Source organism: Antedon mediterranea, chromosome 4 (genome assembly GCF_964355755.1).
Source record: "Antedon mediterranea chromosome 4, ecAntMedi1.1, whole genome shotgun sequence".
NCBI lineage: Eukaryota > Metazoa > Echinodermata > Crinoidea > Comatulida > Antedonidae > Antedon > Antedon mediterranea.
This window is the reverse complement of record NC_092673.1, coordinates 111,669-127,835: the sequence shown is the minus strand read 5'-3', so window position 1 is coordinate 127,835 and position 16,167 is coordinate 111,669. Positions and strand designations below refer to the sequence as shown.

General features: G+C 33.1%; 2 protein-coding genes across 2 annotated transcripts; one reads left to right on the top strand and one right to left on the bottom strand.

Annotated features, from left to right (window-relative positions):
- Position 1: 1 nt before the first annotated feature.
- On the bottom strand, positions 2–3,873 carry LOC140048118 (E3 ubiquitin-protein ligase NEURL1B-like). The gene is made up of 4 exons (XM_072093148.1): positions 3,603–3,873; positions 1,792–2,355; positions 925–1,518; positions 2–806 (listed from the first exon to the last, which is right to left on the bottom strand). Exons 1-4 carry the CDS (start codon positions 3,712–3,714, stop codon positions 388–390), a joined length of 1,689 nt encoding a protein of 562 aa, XP_071949249.1. The 5' UTR covers positions 3,715–3,873; the 3' UTR covers positions 2–387.
- Positions 3,874–4,058: 185 nt separating this feature from the next.
- LOC140047482 (condensin complex subunit 3-like) lies at positions 4,059–15,994 on the top strand. Its single transcript, XM_072092524.1, has 20 exons — positions 4,059–4,091; positions 4,809–4,944; positions 5,392–5,616; positions 5,704–5,932; positions 6,564–6,709; positions 6,837–6,921; positions 7,197–7,389; positions 7,588–7,737; positions 7,916–8,044; positions 8,247–8,463; positions 9,420–9,593; positions 9,740–9,847; positions 9,933–10,052; positions 10,307–10,531; positions 11,516–11,697; positions 11,808–11,976; positions 12,207–12,377; positions 13,223–13,491; positions 13,755–13,898; positions 15,784–15,994. The coding sequence occupies exons 2-20, from the start codon at positions 4,834–4,836 to the stop codon at positions 15,842–15,844; spliced, it is 3,108 nt and encodes a 1,035-aa protein (XP_071948625.1). The 5' UTR covers positions 4,059–4,091; positions 4,809–4,833; the 3' UTR covers positions 15,845–15,994.
- Positions 15,995–16,167: the final 173 nt, after the last annotated feature.

Genomic DNA, 16,167 nt, shown 5'->3' with positions numbered 1-16,167 from the left:
AACATCTTTTGCCATACTTTTCAAGAATAGTTTTTCATAATAATATATTCTGTACAATTTACTGTATATAATTTGGATATAATTTTATGTACATATCTGTTTAAATAAAATTACAAGATTTGTTATACTGTATATTAAAAAAAAATCCCTAACTTTTACAGAAGAGAGACAATAATTGGCCAACTACTCTATCTGTTTCACTTTGATATCACATAAACATTTTACATACATTCAGTATTAATAAGACAAATCAATGTCAGAATATGAAGTGTAAACAGAGAGTAGTATTTTGTGGAAAATGTTGTAGCACTTAATAATGTTGCAGCAACCGCATTGGCTTTTCCAGTACAGAATATTTCATAATCTTACAGTATTAAAGTTATTACTCTAGGACTTGAATATTTTAATAACATCTTTGATAAAAGCACGGCAGATTGGGCAGTGTGAACCGGACAGTTTAAGTTTTTTCCCACATTCATAACATGTGCACATATGTCCACATTTGTAGAAGACTGCATTCACAGACTTTTCAAAGCATACAGTACATTCGTTGTCTTCTGTGGAAGGTTTCGGTGGTCTTGGAGGTGGTTTTACCTTTTGTGGAGGAGTTGCTGCTGAAGACTCAGTTGTTGGTGGTAAAGCAGGAACCTCGGGTACAGTGAGAATTCCTGGAGATGGATTGGAACCATCAAGATGAACATATAGGTTCTCAACAAGCTCACGCATTCCAAGCAAATCCGATTCGTTTCCGACCGGAGCTTGTGGAATTTCATCTTCCGACGGGACTAAAGAATGGTTCTTGATACCTGTAAATAGTTTGAATGTGAAGAAAAATTTGAAATTGTTTAAAATGTACAATATTTTCATATCAAACACAAAAGTAACATAGAAAACATTTTTTGATTGAAAACTTGTTAAACTTACCTAAAAGTCGTATAACTTCTGTGTTTCCATTGACATCAAAAGCTGCCCAGAGTGGTTGGGATATATCAACATGCATTAAAATGCCATGAACTTGCCCATGTAAACGACACAAAACCTTTCCTTCATTATCGATCATAAATGAAATAGTGTCTCTCTGTTCTGGCATCGGGAAATCAGAGTTAAATGCCCAGAATTCTGGACGATCATAAAATGCTTCCACCTCATCAGGAATGTCATTTACATTTAAAAGATTTGGATCGCAAGTGGTCACACCAAAACGGAAGTGACCAATAAATGTATTTGACACCTCAATAATTCTTATAACAATCTCTTCTCCGATATGTAGGGGTCGTTCAGAAAACACAATACCCCCCTGATATGAGTCAGTCTTTCGCCTGACCACCTTTTTATGTGCACGAAGTCGAACGCTGGGTCCGTGAACATCATGGAAGTGGAGACGTTGCAAGGTTTCATAATTTTCGGAAGGCAAGTTATTTTCAGTGTTTTGTGTGGAGGCATTAAGTATCGATTCATCAATAGGTGGATTTTGTGTTGGCATGGAAACAGGATTAGCTACTGCACGAGGGCTACATTCTGCAAAAATAAATGGTAATTTGAATTATTAAAAACTTAACCTTAACCAAAATAAATGAAAAATATATATACTGCAGTCACCAAATACAGTAACTCTAACTTCATTTTTTCCTTATTGATCAGGTTGCTGCTTTCTGCCATACAGCTGATTTATCCACTGAAAAAGGTAGTTAGCACAGTCGAAATAAAGTTTTGAATAGTTCTCCAAACCTACAGGGTATCAAATCTATTAATTTAAATATAAAATATTATTCTTTATTTGCATATTCTCACCTTTAAGTCTAACACCGGTGGTATTTCCATAAACATCAACTAAAGCCCAAATTGGATTGGAAATATCAACATCACTGAAAAACAGTTGATAATTAGAATCATCCATTTTAAAGTACACTTCACCAAGCTCATTACAATAGAATGTCAACAAATTGCCATTTCCTGCATAAGTCTCACGTAGAGCTTTAGCCCAGTAACCAGGTTTCACAGTTAAATCCGGACATGCATATTTTGGCAGAGCACCAAGAGCTATCCTAGATGGGTTTTGTTGTGTGAAACCAAAACGTAAAACACCACTCCAAGAATTTGTACTATGTATAAGCTCCATATTAACTTCCTCGTTGACAGCTATTGGACGACTTGTAAAAACTATAGCGTTACAGAAGCTACCAACTCGCGATGCTAGTTTACCATTCTCTGATAACTGGATATGTTTTCCATGGACATGATGAAAGTTTAATAACATATCAACACTGCCGTCTGTTCTAGCACCTACTATCGGAATATGTGGACTGTTGTATTTACCAGAGGTCCAAGAGTGCCTGTGGTGCTGTTGTTGACTACCTGAAGATAATTAGAATATTTACAATTTACAGCAATAACATTTAGTAATTAACATGTCAATTTTAAAATAAATTGTAAAATATTGTAGGGATACTCTTCTACAGATGAGTATCAGGGGAATTCCACAGTATTTTTTAGTCACAGACATCACACCTTAGAAAGTTTGAATTGCTATATCTTCAGTAGTAAACAAATATTTGAAAAAGAACTATTATACTGTATATTGAAGTTTAAAGTATGGTAGTAGGTATACAAAAATATTTAAATGTGACTGTAGTGTAATATGGGCAAAATTCCCAAAATTAAGATTGCCAGCCTTGGAACTTGGAATTTAATTCTTGGAGCTCTAAGTTCCATTTCCACTTTAAATACTTAATTTTTAACAGAAAAACTGAGAATTGTTGGCATAACCAATTTCACAGACTATTAGCTGTTTTTAAAATGTTAGTGATAGGTACAAGGTATTTGTACTCCCAAAAATACAACAAGTAATACTGTATAATACAATTACGATTTAAAACAGGAATTATAAAATTAATATTTAAAGGAAATTTTCTAAAACCCATCACAAACCATAAAAAGTACATCTAATAATCATTTTTTTAAATTTGTCAACTGATGTTGGAATTACTGTGGAATGCCCCTTCGTAACCGGAACTAATTTTCTTGCGCAATTGAACATCACACAAGGAAACGTGTACAATACATTAGCTCATACTAACACATCTATCTACGGCAATGAGAGGACTTCAGCCTTTCTTTTTTTATTTTTTCTCTCTTATTTTATAATCTATTTTGACAAAATCTTTTTATTCTTTATAAATTATTATTTTATAACATTTTATTCTGTTAAATTATTAATAAATAATGTGACTATTTATGAATGTAGGATAGGCCTAGGCCTATATTATAACTAAAGTTATCATGCTTTGATTGTAATATTATAATCAAATCGTAATACTGAAAACAGTGAAAATACTTTACTAACTAATTACTTACTTACTAGGCCCTAGGCCTAATTTGAAATTTCCTGCGTATTTTGCTTAAATTAAAATTGCGTAAATCTTTCAAATTGCACATAACAAACTAGCCTACTACTACTACTAGCCTAGGCTAGTAGGCTGGCCCTAACCTACTTTTTTAAACGCGCCTAAATAAATTATCTCATCTTTTTATAAGCCAGAATACCTATTATAGGCCTAGGCCTACGTTTTTAGGCTACGCCTAGTCCTAGATTAAAACGGTACCTCGGCCGCCTGCCATACCACCTCCGCCACCGGCGCTGGATCCACAACTACCACCACTATCTAAACCACCGACACTATTATTGCTGTTGTAAGACGACGTATTTTGTCCCATTATTTTAACCGTATACTTTTATTCTGTTACCATCAAACTTTATAGATAGTTGTTAATAAGATTTGACAAAGTCTATTGCAGTTTCCGATCTTATTTTAAGGCAATCCGTTGAATAAAAATGGTTAATTTTTGTTTTCTAACGATGATTTGTGTGACAACCCCCACCACACCATATGACCACACACAAAAGCAAAGCCCTTCCCGAAAAGGAGAAACACACTTGATTAAGTGTGCCTTGTCGAACCGCAACTAGATTACCTTTTACTACTACAAAGAAAATATCTCGTCAACGCATGCGTATAAGTCAATTGAATATTCAAATTATTTCATTTTTCACGGAGAACCTTGGAAGCGGGAAAAATAATCAGTTTTAAAGAGTTAGATTATTTATTAGATAACATTAACTTGAGTATATAATCACGACTAGGCCTAGACTAGGCAGTTTCTGTTATTTATAGGATTTAGGCAATCCAGCATGATGCCTTTTTGAATGTTAATAATATAATTAATAGGCCCCAGGCCTAGCTAGAAAGATGACAATTTGTACTACTACTACTAGCCTACTAGGCCTAGCTAGTAGGCTAGGCTAGGCTAGCTAGGCTAATAATTGTAGTAGCTAAATTAACTAGTTTACAGACAGACAGGTATGCCTACTATACTACACATACAGTATTCTCACCGTACACCACTCTAAATGAGTGGTGCAAGAGGCTGGTGGGCCGGTCGTGGCCCTCTATTAGCCCCCCTCGTCTTCTGAAATTTTCTTTTAAATAGTATGGTTGTGTCAACTTCTACTGTACTGGCAGGGAGAGCATTCCATGAATTTACAACTCGTTGGGTAAAAAAATGACTACGGCAATTTAATCGAGCATTATTCTTTTTCAATTTATGTTTATGACCCCTAGTGGCGGTATATTCAGACTTTTGAAAAAGTAAATCACTATCAAAATCTTAGGGAATGAGGCAAATGATAACACTCTTAATTTGACTCTTAGTCTCTTCAATTGACAAGTAACCATCATAACCCCTCCAGACTTCTATATAATAATTAATATGTATGATATTAAAGTAAATCACAGTATTTTTATTTTCAGAATTAGATTGTCAATTGAATTGATAATGCCTGGGCACCCCAGCATTAAATCCTTGAAGGACATTTTTGAAGAGTGTCAAAAAGGTAGTCAGTCACACAATAAGCTTATAAAGGCTCTGAAATTAAATTATCAGAATGTAAGTGACAGTATATATTTTTTTTATTTGATAAAAGTAAAATAATCTCTGTATTATTTGATCATACATCCTAATATCAATCAATCAATCAAGCCCTAGTTCAAATTACACAGTAACATTCTTTTTTACACACATATTGTATGTAGGCAAATAAAAGCTATGAAAAGTAAGTGGGTGGCAGAAAACTGTATTACATTTTTGGTGTTTTTATTCAAAATCATATTTCTGTTTTTTGTATTTTCATTTTCTGGAGAGTCACCAGAGTGTTAAACTACCAACTACTGAACAAAGTTTTTATAGCAAAATTTTACCAAATTGTTAACCATTTTAGAATTGATATTTTTTGTTAGTGTGAATTCTGTTTTCTTCTGACATTTTTAATTTAAAAACTGACTGTTCATAAGAATACTGCTGAATTCTAATTCTAAAATGTTGCCTACTGTATAGACAACTGAAAAAGAAGCTTTCACTGAGGAATTCATAAACTACCTGAAGTATTCTTTGATCGTGTTCAAGAAAGAACCTGTTGTTGAGAGAACTCTAGATTTTGTAGCAAAGTTTGCTGTTTCATATTGTGAAGAACAAACACCAGTTGAGGAGAGTAGTGAAGAATCTCAAGAGGAAAGCGAAGGCGACAACCTTTGTATTTATCTTTTCAAATTTCTGTTAAAGGTATTAATGACACATTGCTCTCTTTTGGTTTATTTTCTCATTGGTCACCCAGAGTGTTCTATTAAGTATCTTTCCCATTTTGTGTAGCACCACAATGTCAGAGATCGAGCTGTACGTTTCCGTGTATGTCAACTTATCAACAAACTACTTGTTGCAATGAAAGAAGATGCACAGATTGATGAAGATCTGTTTGACAATATATACCACTGCATGCTTCAACGGTTAAAAGACAAGTTTCCAGCTGTAAGGATTCAGGCAGTTACTGCCCTTGCACGTCTTCAAGATCCGTCAGATGCTGATTGCCCAGTTATCAATGGTAAAAAGTATATTATTTTTATATATTTTAAAATAGTGCTCTTACAATGCCATAAAAAATGCAGGAATATTTTTGTTCAATAACCATAAAAATTCAGGTAGTATTCTGATTGGTAATGTGGACAAGAATTTATATTTTGATTTAAAAAAAAGATTTTTTCCGATATTTCTATTGTTGCATGGTTGGAAATGTTTTTAAATTAACAATATTTATTATTTAAATACAGCATTCTTAAATGACATTTTCAACATTCATTTAATTATTCATTAAACATTCATTTAATTATGTTAATTTATTGTTATTCTATTTTTTATATATTATATTTTAATCACAACTATTACTGATATTTGTTATTCTCTAATTTTTACTAGGCATTTTGTACAGCAAATATCAATATTTCATGTGCTGTTTTTGTCATGTACCGTAACTGCAGTCTTGTTAGGGGGTCAAGCTTAAAGTACCATACTTATTTGACCTCCTTTCACACTTCTTTGTTGTACAAGTTTCTCTATATATTTTGTTTAAATTAGTCTGATTACCTTAATGTTTCACATTACTTGTATTATTTTTGAAGTGTGAAAAAAATTGAATAAAAAAAAAAAAAAAACATTTTATGCATGACTCTCTTTAGGATACTTATTTTGTTTGGAACATGATGCAGTGCATGAAGTAAGAAGGGCCGTGTTATCGTGCATAGCTCCATCAACTCGAACATTACCAACGATTCTTCAGCGAATTCTTGATACAAAGGACATTGTTCGCAAGGTGGCTTATCAGGTAATTATCCCGTCTGTCAATATATTATTGATGATAGTAAAAATACTATGCAAAACTTTGTACCATTTCTGAAACATCATATCGCCAAGGTTTACATTGGATTAATTTTTCATTGTATCTTTCTAAGGTCCTTGCTGAGAAGGTTCACATAAAAGCACTAACCATTGCTCAAAGGGTAAAGATACTAAAAACTGGATTGTCTGATCGTTCAGGTATTTTTTTTTTTCATCTTTTTATTTTAGGAATACCATGATGAAATAATATATCCATAGCAAAAAAAAAAAATAGAAGCTTAATCTAAGAAATAATTTTTTTTTTTATTTGAATAAGTATAAAAAAGAAAAAATAGAATGATAATAGTTTTAGATTCTATACAAACAGCTGAATTTGATGTTATATTACAGTATGCTTGCAAAACCCTTAAATCCATAATCTTTTTTAAACAATAATTAGGCGTTTGTTTACTTAAAATTTGATTGTTTTATAGAAATTGTTCGTGAGACATGTGCCTCTAAAGTTCTCACAGCTTGGTTGCGAACATTTGAAGGTAATGTGTTGGAGCTCATGAAGTGTCTGGATGTTGAGAATTCTTGTGAGACAGCGGAAATAGCAATGAAAAAATACTTGACAAAAATACCATCTGAGGAACTAGTGGAAAACTTTGACCTACTGAACGAAAGGTATTAGTGAAAATGTGATAATTTGATTTCACCTTCCAGCTCTGAGAATTTAAACTATTTGGTTTTTAGATTGATTATTCTTCAAATTGGTTTCATAGATACATCAGAAGTAATTAATTTTATTATTATTATTAAGTATTTTGTTAAACATTACATTACAATAATCCCTTATTCTGCATGATATTGTTTCAATTTTAGTCTAACTATTGATGAAGAAACATTAACATGTGAAAACAGCCTTTACTGGCGATGTCTATGTGAACATTTAAATTCACTCAGTAGCCAAGAAGCCAGTTTGTTGGACAAGTTGCTGCCAACTGTGTCAGTCTTTGCTAAGTACATCTACAAGTAAGTCTGTTGATTTGTCAAGCACCGGTGACATATCCAATGGTTGCTTAAATAGTGCTTGTGTGATATGAATGTGCATGGTTGATCAGCACATACACTACAAATCATCTTGTGTACATGTAGATCCTATCTAAATAACAGTCAATCAGGTGTTAATATTGTGACATTTTTTCTACAGTTATTTAAAGAAGCTGAAGGTTCCTTCATTAGATGTAACTAAAGTGGAAGAGACCCTAAAATCAGAATTCATAGGTCAACAGTTGTTGATGTTGGCTGATATCTTGGATTTATCAGATGAAGTTGGCCGGTGAGTGATTATATTGAGATTTATTGTGCACATAATAGTGCTCATCATGTTTACAATTGTGAAAGTTATGTCCATGTCATAATAAGGAACCATTCTTTTGATACATTTAAAAACAGTTTTTAAAATTGTTGCTCCTATAAGATTTATATGCCTTTAGTATTGGTGATGTATTCTTTACAATCCTTAATTTGTTTTTTTATAGGAAAGCCTTAAAGTGTACTGTTCATGACTTGTTGATTGCCTCAAATGTACCAGGATCCCTTAGTCCTTTACTGATGAAGCTAATGGTAAAGTTGGTAGGAAAACAAGAAGAACTCATTCAGAAAATTGCAGAAATCATCTCTGAAATCAGAGAACCAATAACCATGATTATTCACAAAACACCAGATAAAGATCAACAGCGTCAGAAAGAACTGAAAGTAAGCAATAATAATTCAGAGTGACACTGTACCTTGTGTCTTTGTACTAGAATTCTACAGTCTACAGGGATTAGGTTCTCATCGTTTTTAAATTTTAAATTGTATTTAACAGTATATGATTATAGGAACACATCAAAAATTAAATAAATTGATTAACATGGATATTAATATTAATATAGACGGTACAAAACTTGAAAAAGTAAATAACTGTAAACATTTAGGTGTCATTATCGATGAAAATTTAAAATGGCATAAACAAATAGATCAGATGAAAAATAAAGTAATATCAGGTCTGTACTATCTAAAAAAATGCAGCAATATTTTCCTTCAAAATATTCAATCATTAATGTACAAATTTATCATAGCCCAACATTTTGACTACTGCAATGTAGTATGGGGTCGTTGTAACCAAACCCTCAAATATAAACTCCAAGTACTCCAAAATAGAGCGGCTAAAATAATTAAACATACATCTAGGTATGACTCTAGCTCACAGGCACTCAAAGATTTAAATTGGCCTAATTTAGAAGAAAAACAATATTACAACGAAGCAGTCACAAAAAATAAAAAAATAATGAATAACTTGACACCATCCTACTTAAGAAACAGATTCTATGAACGCAAACAAACATATAATACTAGATCAAAAGATAAAAAGAAAAGTTTCTCGTATTCTGGCGCAAAGCTATGGAATAGTTTAAATGCTATAAACTCAAATGCAATTACAGCTCCTAATAGGTACATATATTTAAAAAAATAATAAATGACCAAAGATAAAATATACTTGAAACTCTATATTTTTCATGAAATTTTTTTTTTTTTTTGTACTGTAAATTATAACTTGTGTAATAGTATAAATAGTTTTGTAGTAAGTAACGGCCTTGTGAAAAACACCAATATGGTGATTCAAGTGTTGCATCCGTTTTTAAATAAAGTTGTTATTATTATTATTATAGTTTGCCAGTGTTCGTATGCTGTTGAATGAAGCACGTGATGAACTGGAGACGTGTGTTGGAGCTCAGAATTTTAGCAGAGCAGCTGAACTCAAACAGAAGGTAACTGAACTTGAGAACACTAAGGATACACTAACCACGGAAGGTCAGCAATCAGAAGAGATTCAAACAGAAAAGGTATTCATTTTGTGACACCTATTTCACATTTAATTTAACAGCTCATTAACACTCTGTCTGTTTTTCTATGTTTTTATATACATTTATATAATTAAAGCAAAAAGGGGCAATATTTCCAAAATACTTTTATTTATTTTGATTTACAGAATGATCCTCACACCCTTGTAAAATGCTTAACTGTTTCCAGTGAGATGCTTCAACATTTACAAATGAGAACTTTCAACCCAACTCTTAGAACTCTGATTGATACATTGGTAAGAGTCTCTTGCTTTATGATACTTTATCATTTTGCAATTTTATTCAAAAATTAATATTAAATCTTACTCTTTCTGAATCTAGATTCTGCCAGGAATTCCACATGAACATGAGAGTGTAAGAGATGTTGCTGTTCGATGTCTAGGCTTAGCATGTCAGATGAATCGAGACTTTGCAAGACAACATTTGCTACTCTTTTTACAGGTACACCTTGATTTAAAAATATTTCTAGTATCATTTCATTTTGTATGTAAAGGTAACGTTTTGATGATAGTTTAAAGCTCTGTCTACACTATCAAACTAGTTTGACAAAAAAAGTGTGATGTGCCCAAATATGGTAGTGATATGACATCATATAGGAACATCACATTTTGTTGTCACCTAGAGTTTGATAGTGTAGACAAAGCTTAAGTCTCATTGGTATTTTCTACTTCATACATTTTGTACATGTCGTTTAGGTTTATCAAGTTGACCAAGATGAGGTTAAGGTCACTGCTCTCAAAGTGATCTTTGATCTGCTTTTGACCTACGGTTTTGAAACATTCAAAATATCAACAGAAAGTCAATTGGAAAGCTCACCTGAATCTGATGAAGAAGAACAGGAGAGAGAAGTTGAAAATAAATATAACAGCAAAACAGCCAGTAGTCTAATGAGTATACTAATCAGGATATTAGAAAATGAGGTATGTTAATATAGATCCAGTAGTCTAATGAGTATACTAATCAGGATATTAGAAAATGAGGTATGTTAATATAGATCCAGTAGTCTAATGAGTATACTAATCAGGATATTAGAAAATGAGGTATGTTAATATAGATCCAGTAGTCTAATGAGTATACTAATCAGGATATTAGAAAATGAGGTATGTTAATATAGATCCAGTAGTCTAATGAGTATACTAATCAGGATATTAGAAAATGAGGTATGTTAATATAGATCCAGTAGTCTAATGAGTATACTAATCAGGATATTAGAAAATGAGGTATGTTAATATAGATCCAGTAGTCTAATGAGTATACTAATCAGGATATTAGAAAATGAGGGATGTTAATATAGATCCAGTAGTCTAATGAGTATACTAATCAGGATATTAGAAAATGAGGTATGTTAATATAGATCCAGTAGTCTAATGAGTATACTAATCAGGATATTAGAAAATGAGGTATGTTAATATAGATCCAGTAGTCTAATGAGTATACTAATCAGGATATTAGAAAATGAGGTATGTTAATATAGATCCAGTAGTCTAATAATTACTTTAAAGCTCTGTCTACACTATCAAACTAGTTTGACATCACATTTGTTGGCACATAAAGTTTGATAGTGTAGACAGAGCTTTAAGTAAAGTAGATTGCTGTAATTAATTATGTTTGTTTCATTTAAATTACATAAAGTTTGATAGTGTAGACAGAGCTTTAAGTAAAGTACATTGCTGTAGCCTAAATGGAAATTAAATGTTTGTTTCATTTAAATTACATAAAGTTTGATAGTGTAGACAGAGCTTTAAGTAAAGTACATTGCTGTATCCTAAATGGAAATTAATTATGTTTGTTTCATTTAAATTACATAAAGTTCTCATTCCCGTCTTCTGCCAGCTAAATCTTGATGCAAAACATAACTTATTTAATGACACCAACCGTTACCATTCATACATGTTAATTTTCAGCATTCTGAACTGCGTACTGTTGCCGCTGAGGGTTTCTGTAAACTGATGTTGTCAGGACGGGTGATCAGTTCTAAGCTGATTTCCAGGCTTCTCTTGCTCTGGTACAACCCAACGACTGAAGAAGACCATCATCTACGCCATTGTCTTGGTACTTTCCTGCCAATGTTTGCATTTGTCACGAGGTACAGTTAATGTTTTTGTTTAAATTATTCAAAGTTATGACAAGACATGTATTGTAAAAACTACAAATCATTGTAATTCAAGTAACTGTTGATAATTTTATTACTTTCAGACGCAACCAAGAGTGTTTAGAAGATGCATTTCTACCTACTCTTGAAACATTGTTCAATGCTCCAATCACATCTCCATTGGCCAAAATAAACGATTCAAATGTTGCTGATCTGCTCATTCAATTAACTGATCATCGTAATTTGCCAAACTTGGATCATGAAAACCTACAGGTAAGGCTGGACAAACACTTTTGGTAATAAAAGGAAAGCCCTGTGCTGGCTGTAACATTATACCTACAATAATGTGGGTACCATGCCTAGACATTTTGGGTGAAGATGATGAATGCCATAAATTAGCTTTACACTGAGTTCAAGATTATTGGATGATCCTACTGTCACCCGATACATCCATATTATTTGTTAATATTGTATCATGATTCATTGTAATATTGCTTAAACAGGAAAGCAGCATCCATGATAGCTTAGGCCTAAAGATTTGTAACCATATCTTGAGCAACCCAGACTCCCCTGGCTGCCGTGTACTAATTCGATCTCTGAACAAGTTGCATATCACCAATACTAACCAGGCGACACTTAAGGATATGTACACTCTACTTCAACAGATATTAGAGGTTTGTCTCTTTACTTTAAAGCTCAGGTACAGGCATGAATTTTAAATATAATATTTGGTTAATTGTACATAAATCAAATATTTGTAACAGAAATCAAGATGAAAAACCATGAATTTCCCCTAATATGGTCAAATACAAAATTTGGCAAAATTCTGCCAAAAAAACCAGGAAGACTTTTTTTCAGTAGTTAGGTAGTTAACATAATGTAATAACATGTCTGGTGACTCCCTAGAAGGTAAAAAAAGATGGTGGATATACGGTGGATAATTTTTGCTATAGCATGAAAATAAAATTCTGAAGTTGAATAAAAATACCAGAAATGTAAAATTCAAGTTATATTACCTATATTTAGTCATCTGATAACATTTTTTACCACACCGTTTATTTTTCATAGCTTTTTAAAATACCTCTCCATTTTCAAAATTTGTGTACAAAAGAATAGAGATTTTACTGTGTAATTTGAACTATCCCCCCCCCCCCCCACTGATATGAAAGTGCTAATTTTCAAAAAGCTCCTGTAACACAAATAAAATCACAAACATTATGAAACATAAGGGAAACTATAGATCGATAATTATTGGAATGTATGATCAATAGAAATTTTTTGCCCGCACCTGGCCTTTAACATTCTTCAACAACTAGGCAACTTTGAACCTGCCTAAAAAGTTAATTACAATTTCAGTTCATTGTTTTGAAAGTGACTTAATGTTTAGACCTATTAGTATTTTATTTGTTGTACACTTTTTTCTGGTAATTTTTTACTGTATTTTCTAGTTTTGTAGATCGTGCCTTTTCTCTATCAATCCACTAATTATTGTTTCCAATAATAATTTCAATATCTGTAGGTAATTGAGGATAGAGTGAGCAAGAAAACCTTGGAGAAGCTAAAGGCCAGTATCAATGAAATGATTAATGATGAAAACATGGCAACAGTTGAAAAAGATGAGGAACAAATTGATGTAGATCACACAAATGTTGAGAAGAGCTCAGATAAATTTGATCAGCAGATGAGCAGCCAAGATGTTATGGATGTTCCCTTGGTTGATGACAATTTAACATCTTTGAATGAAACAATTTGTCCTGAAGATAGCATTTCTTCTAAGACCATGGAAGTGTGAGTATAATGATTAAGTAATTGAATAACACGTTGTTGAAACATGCTAAAGCAATGTGTCTTTGGAGATGAAAAGTGGCGAGTGCATGTGCAACACCCTCTACTGCTGTACAATGTAATTTAAGTGTTTATTAACTCATTTTTATTGGGTAGAACAAAATACTTGCACATTGGCACGTTCTATATTTTATCATATTCATCATCCAATAAATTATTATTGTGATGAAATTATACTAATTTTGATATGCAATTTCTATTGATAGTGATGATGAAAATAAAGACCCAGTCCTAGTAGTAAAGAGGTCATCACGTAGGAAGAAATCCACTAAACAGTCTGTAAAGAAGAAAGCTATTCCAGTCTGTCATTTGTATTCAGATTCAGAGAGTGATGGAGAAGATTTAAGTCGGTGAGTAATCCACCCTGCAGCTTGGCACATATGATGGATTCTTTTTCTATTATACATCCTCCTCCAATTAATGACCCTTCTCTCCAAATAATGACCCTTCTCTCCAAATAATGACCCATACACAAATTAAAGATCCAACCATGTTCCTTTAAATTACATACTCTCCCCTGTTCTTGCTGAAGTTGTTATTGCTCTTGCTGCAGTTGTTAATGAGTGAGTGGCCAAGTGGTTAAGACAGTGGAACCGTAATTACGTAGCCATAACATCGGCAAGGGTTCGAGGCTCACTCGCTCCATGGTTCTGGTGGTAGAACGAGTCTTCTCGGATAAGGACTATAAACCGTAGGTCCAGTGTACACATAGCTCATGTGCACACATAGCTCATGTGCACTTTAAAGAACCTAGTACATCTTTCGAGACGAGTAGGGGGGCTACCCCGGTGTACTAGTCCACACAAACACAGCCACTGTCACACACAGAAACTGTGCAATTGGGACTGGACCGTTTTAGAGGTGTTTACCACCTGTTGGTCCCGATCCTTCACTAACAGTGTTAGGCCAAATAAAAAAACATACTTGTTAAGCGTCACCGCCCGCTCCTGATTATCCAGCCGCCTCTCTTTTTATTTTTATTTTTTTTTACCGATATACAACGGAAAGTTCAGCGGCCCGACCCAGCTCCAGAGTAGGGCTCGAAATTCACGCTAGCAAACTAGCATTTTGCTAGTAGATTCTTCATAATTGCTATTTGAAAATTTCAAAACTAGCAAATGTTTGTTAGGCTAGTGTAATTTTTGAAAAAATACATACTTTTTAGCTTAGACAACGCTAGCCGCCGATCGCTCTATGTCGACAACGGCAAATTGGTGAAAACAATTGTTTCATTTACACGCCGCCGATTTACGTAAAGGAAACGCGAATAGCACCGTGAATCATGTAATGTGGTAAACAGCAAGCTTTTTCCCCAACACATTAAATCATGTGCATTTAGTACGTCGCTGAGGATTACATCATCAGTCACGTGATTACAGAATACGCGATTATCAATTTAGGGATTTAACGAAATAAATATTTTGCCTACACAGTGGTCGAAGCGCGTTTTTTTATAGGTTCGTAAATAGGAAACACCCCATACATAATGGACTCTACCAATTTTGTTTACGATGATCTCGCGCTCGAGATCGGCACACCACGAGGTCCTGTTGGGCGATGGGTTTCCTTATGCCTGGTTTACACTTTTTGCATCACAACTTTAAATACTGATTTACACAGCAATTGGCAAAGGATTCATCAAAGAAGAATGAATACGTTGAATAAAAATTCACTTAAGAAATGCCGTAAGCTGTTTTCAAACTATAAATCAGCCCACCATTTAGTATTATTGAGACCAAATCATGCTTCTCGCGATAGGGAATTTCCTGGATAGATGAGTCGAGCGAGAGACGGCGGATGGCCGATGAGTGAGGTTGGGGTAGCACCTTGGACGGATTAGTTAGCCTAAGGCCTACAATTTCGCTTGGTGGCAATTAAATTTAATGTTTTAATTACGTCTGGATATAAACAATACAAAACTCAATTTTGTCATAAGCAATAATATTTCATACATAGTCAATTTTGTTCTGTTTCGCATTTTAAAAGTTTGACGTTTCGTCCTAAAAAAGTGGGGAAAAACGTCCACCGCGCAAAAATATACCTCTATAAAAAGTAAAAAAAATAAAAAAAAACCGTCCCCCCGCCCCTGAAAATTTATGAGGGTGTGACGCTTAACAAGTATATTTTTTTATTTGGCCTTAGTGAGAAGTTGAATAAATAAAATAAATCTTGCTGCAGTTGTTACTGCTCTTGCTGCAGTTTATTAATAAACACATTGATTTTTTTTTTTTGCAGCTTGAAATTATCACGCAAAGTGACTGCCTTGAGTGAATTAAATCTTAGTGACAGTGAATAAGAATCTGGATTTTCAATGATTTATTTTGTATGATTTCCTCTTGATGGATTGTATTAAATCTTAGTGACAGTGAATAAGAATCTGGATTTTCAATGATTTATTTTGTATTATTTCCTCTTGATGGATTGTATATTCATGTATTGTGCTTTGTAATATTACTAATTCTATTGTATTTAATAAAATAATCGAAAACTCTTTCTAGTGTATTTATAGTTTTCTTCTAAATTTATTTCATCATTTTATACTAAATCAAATATTGATATAAATAATGTTTAATAACAAACAAAATAATGTCTAGAACAAATCAATTATATCAAATACTC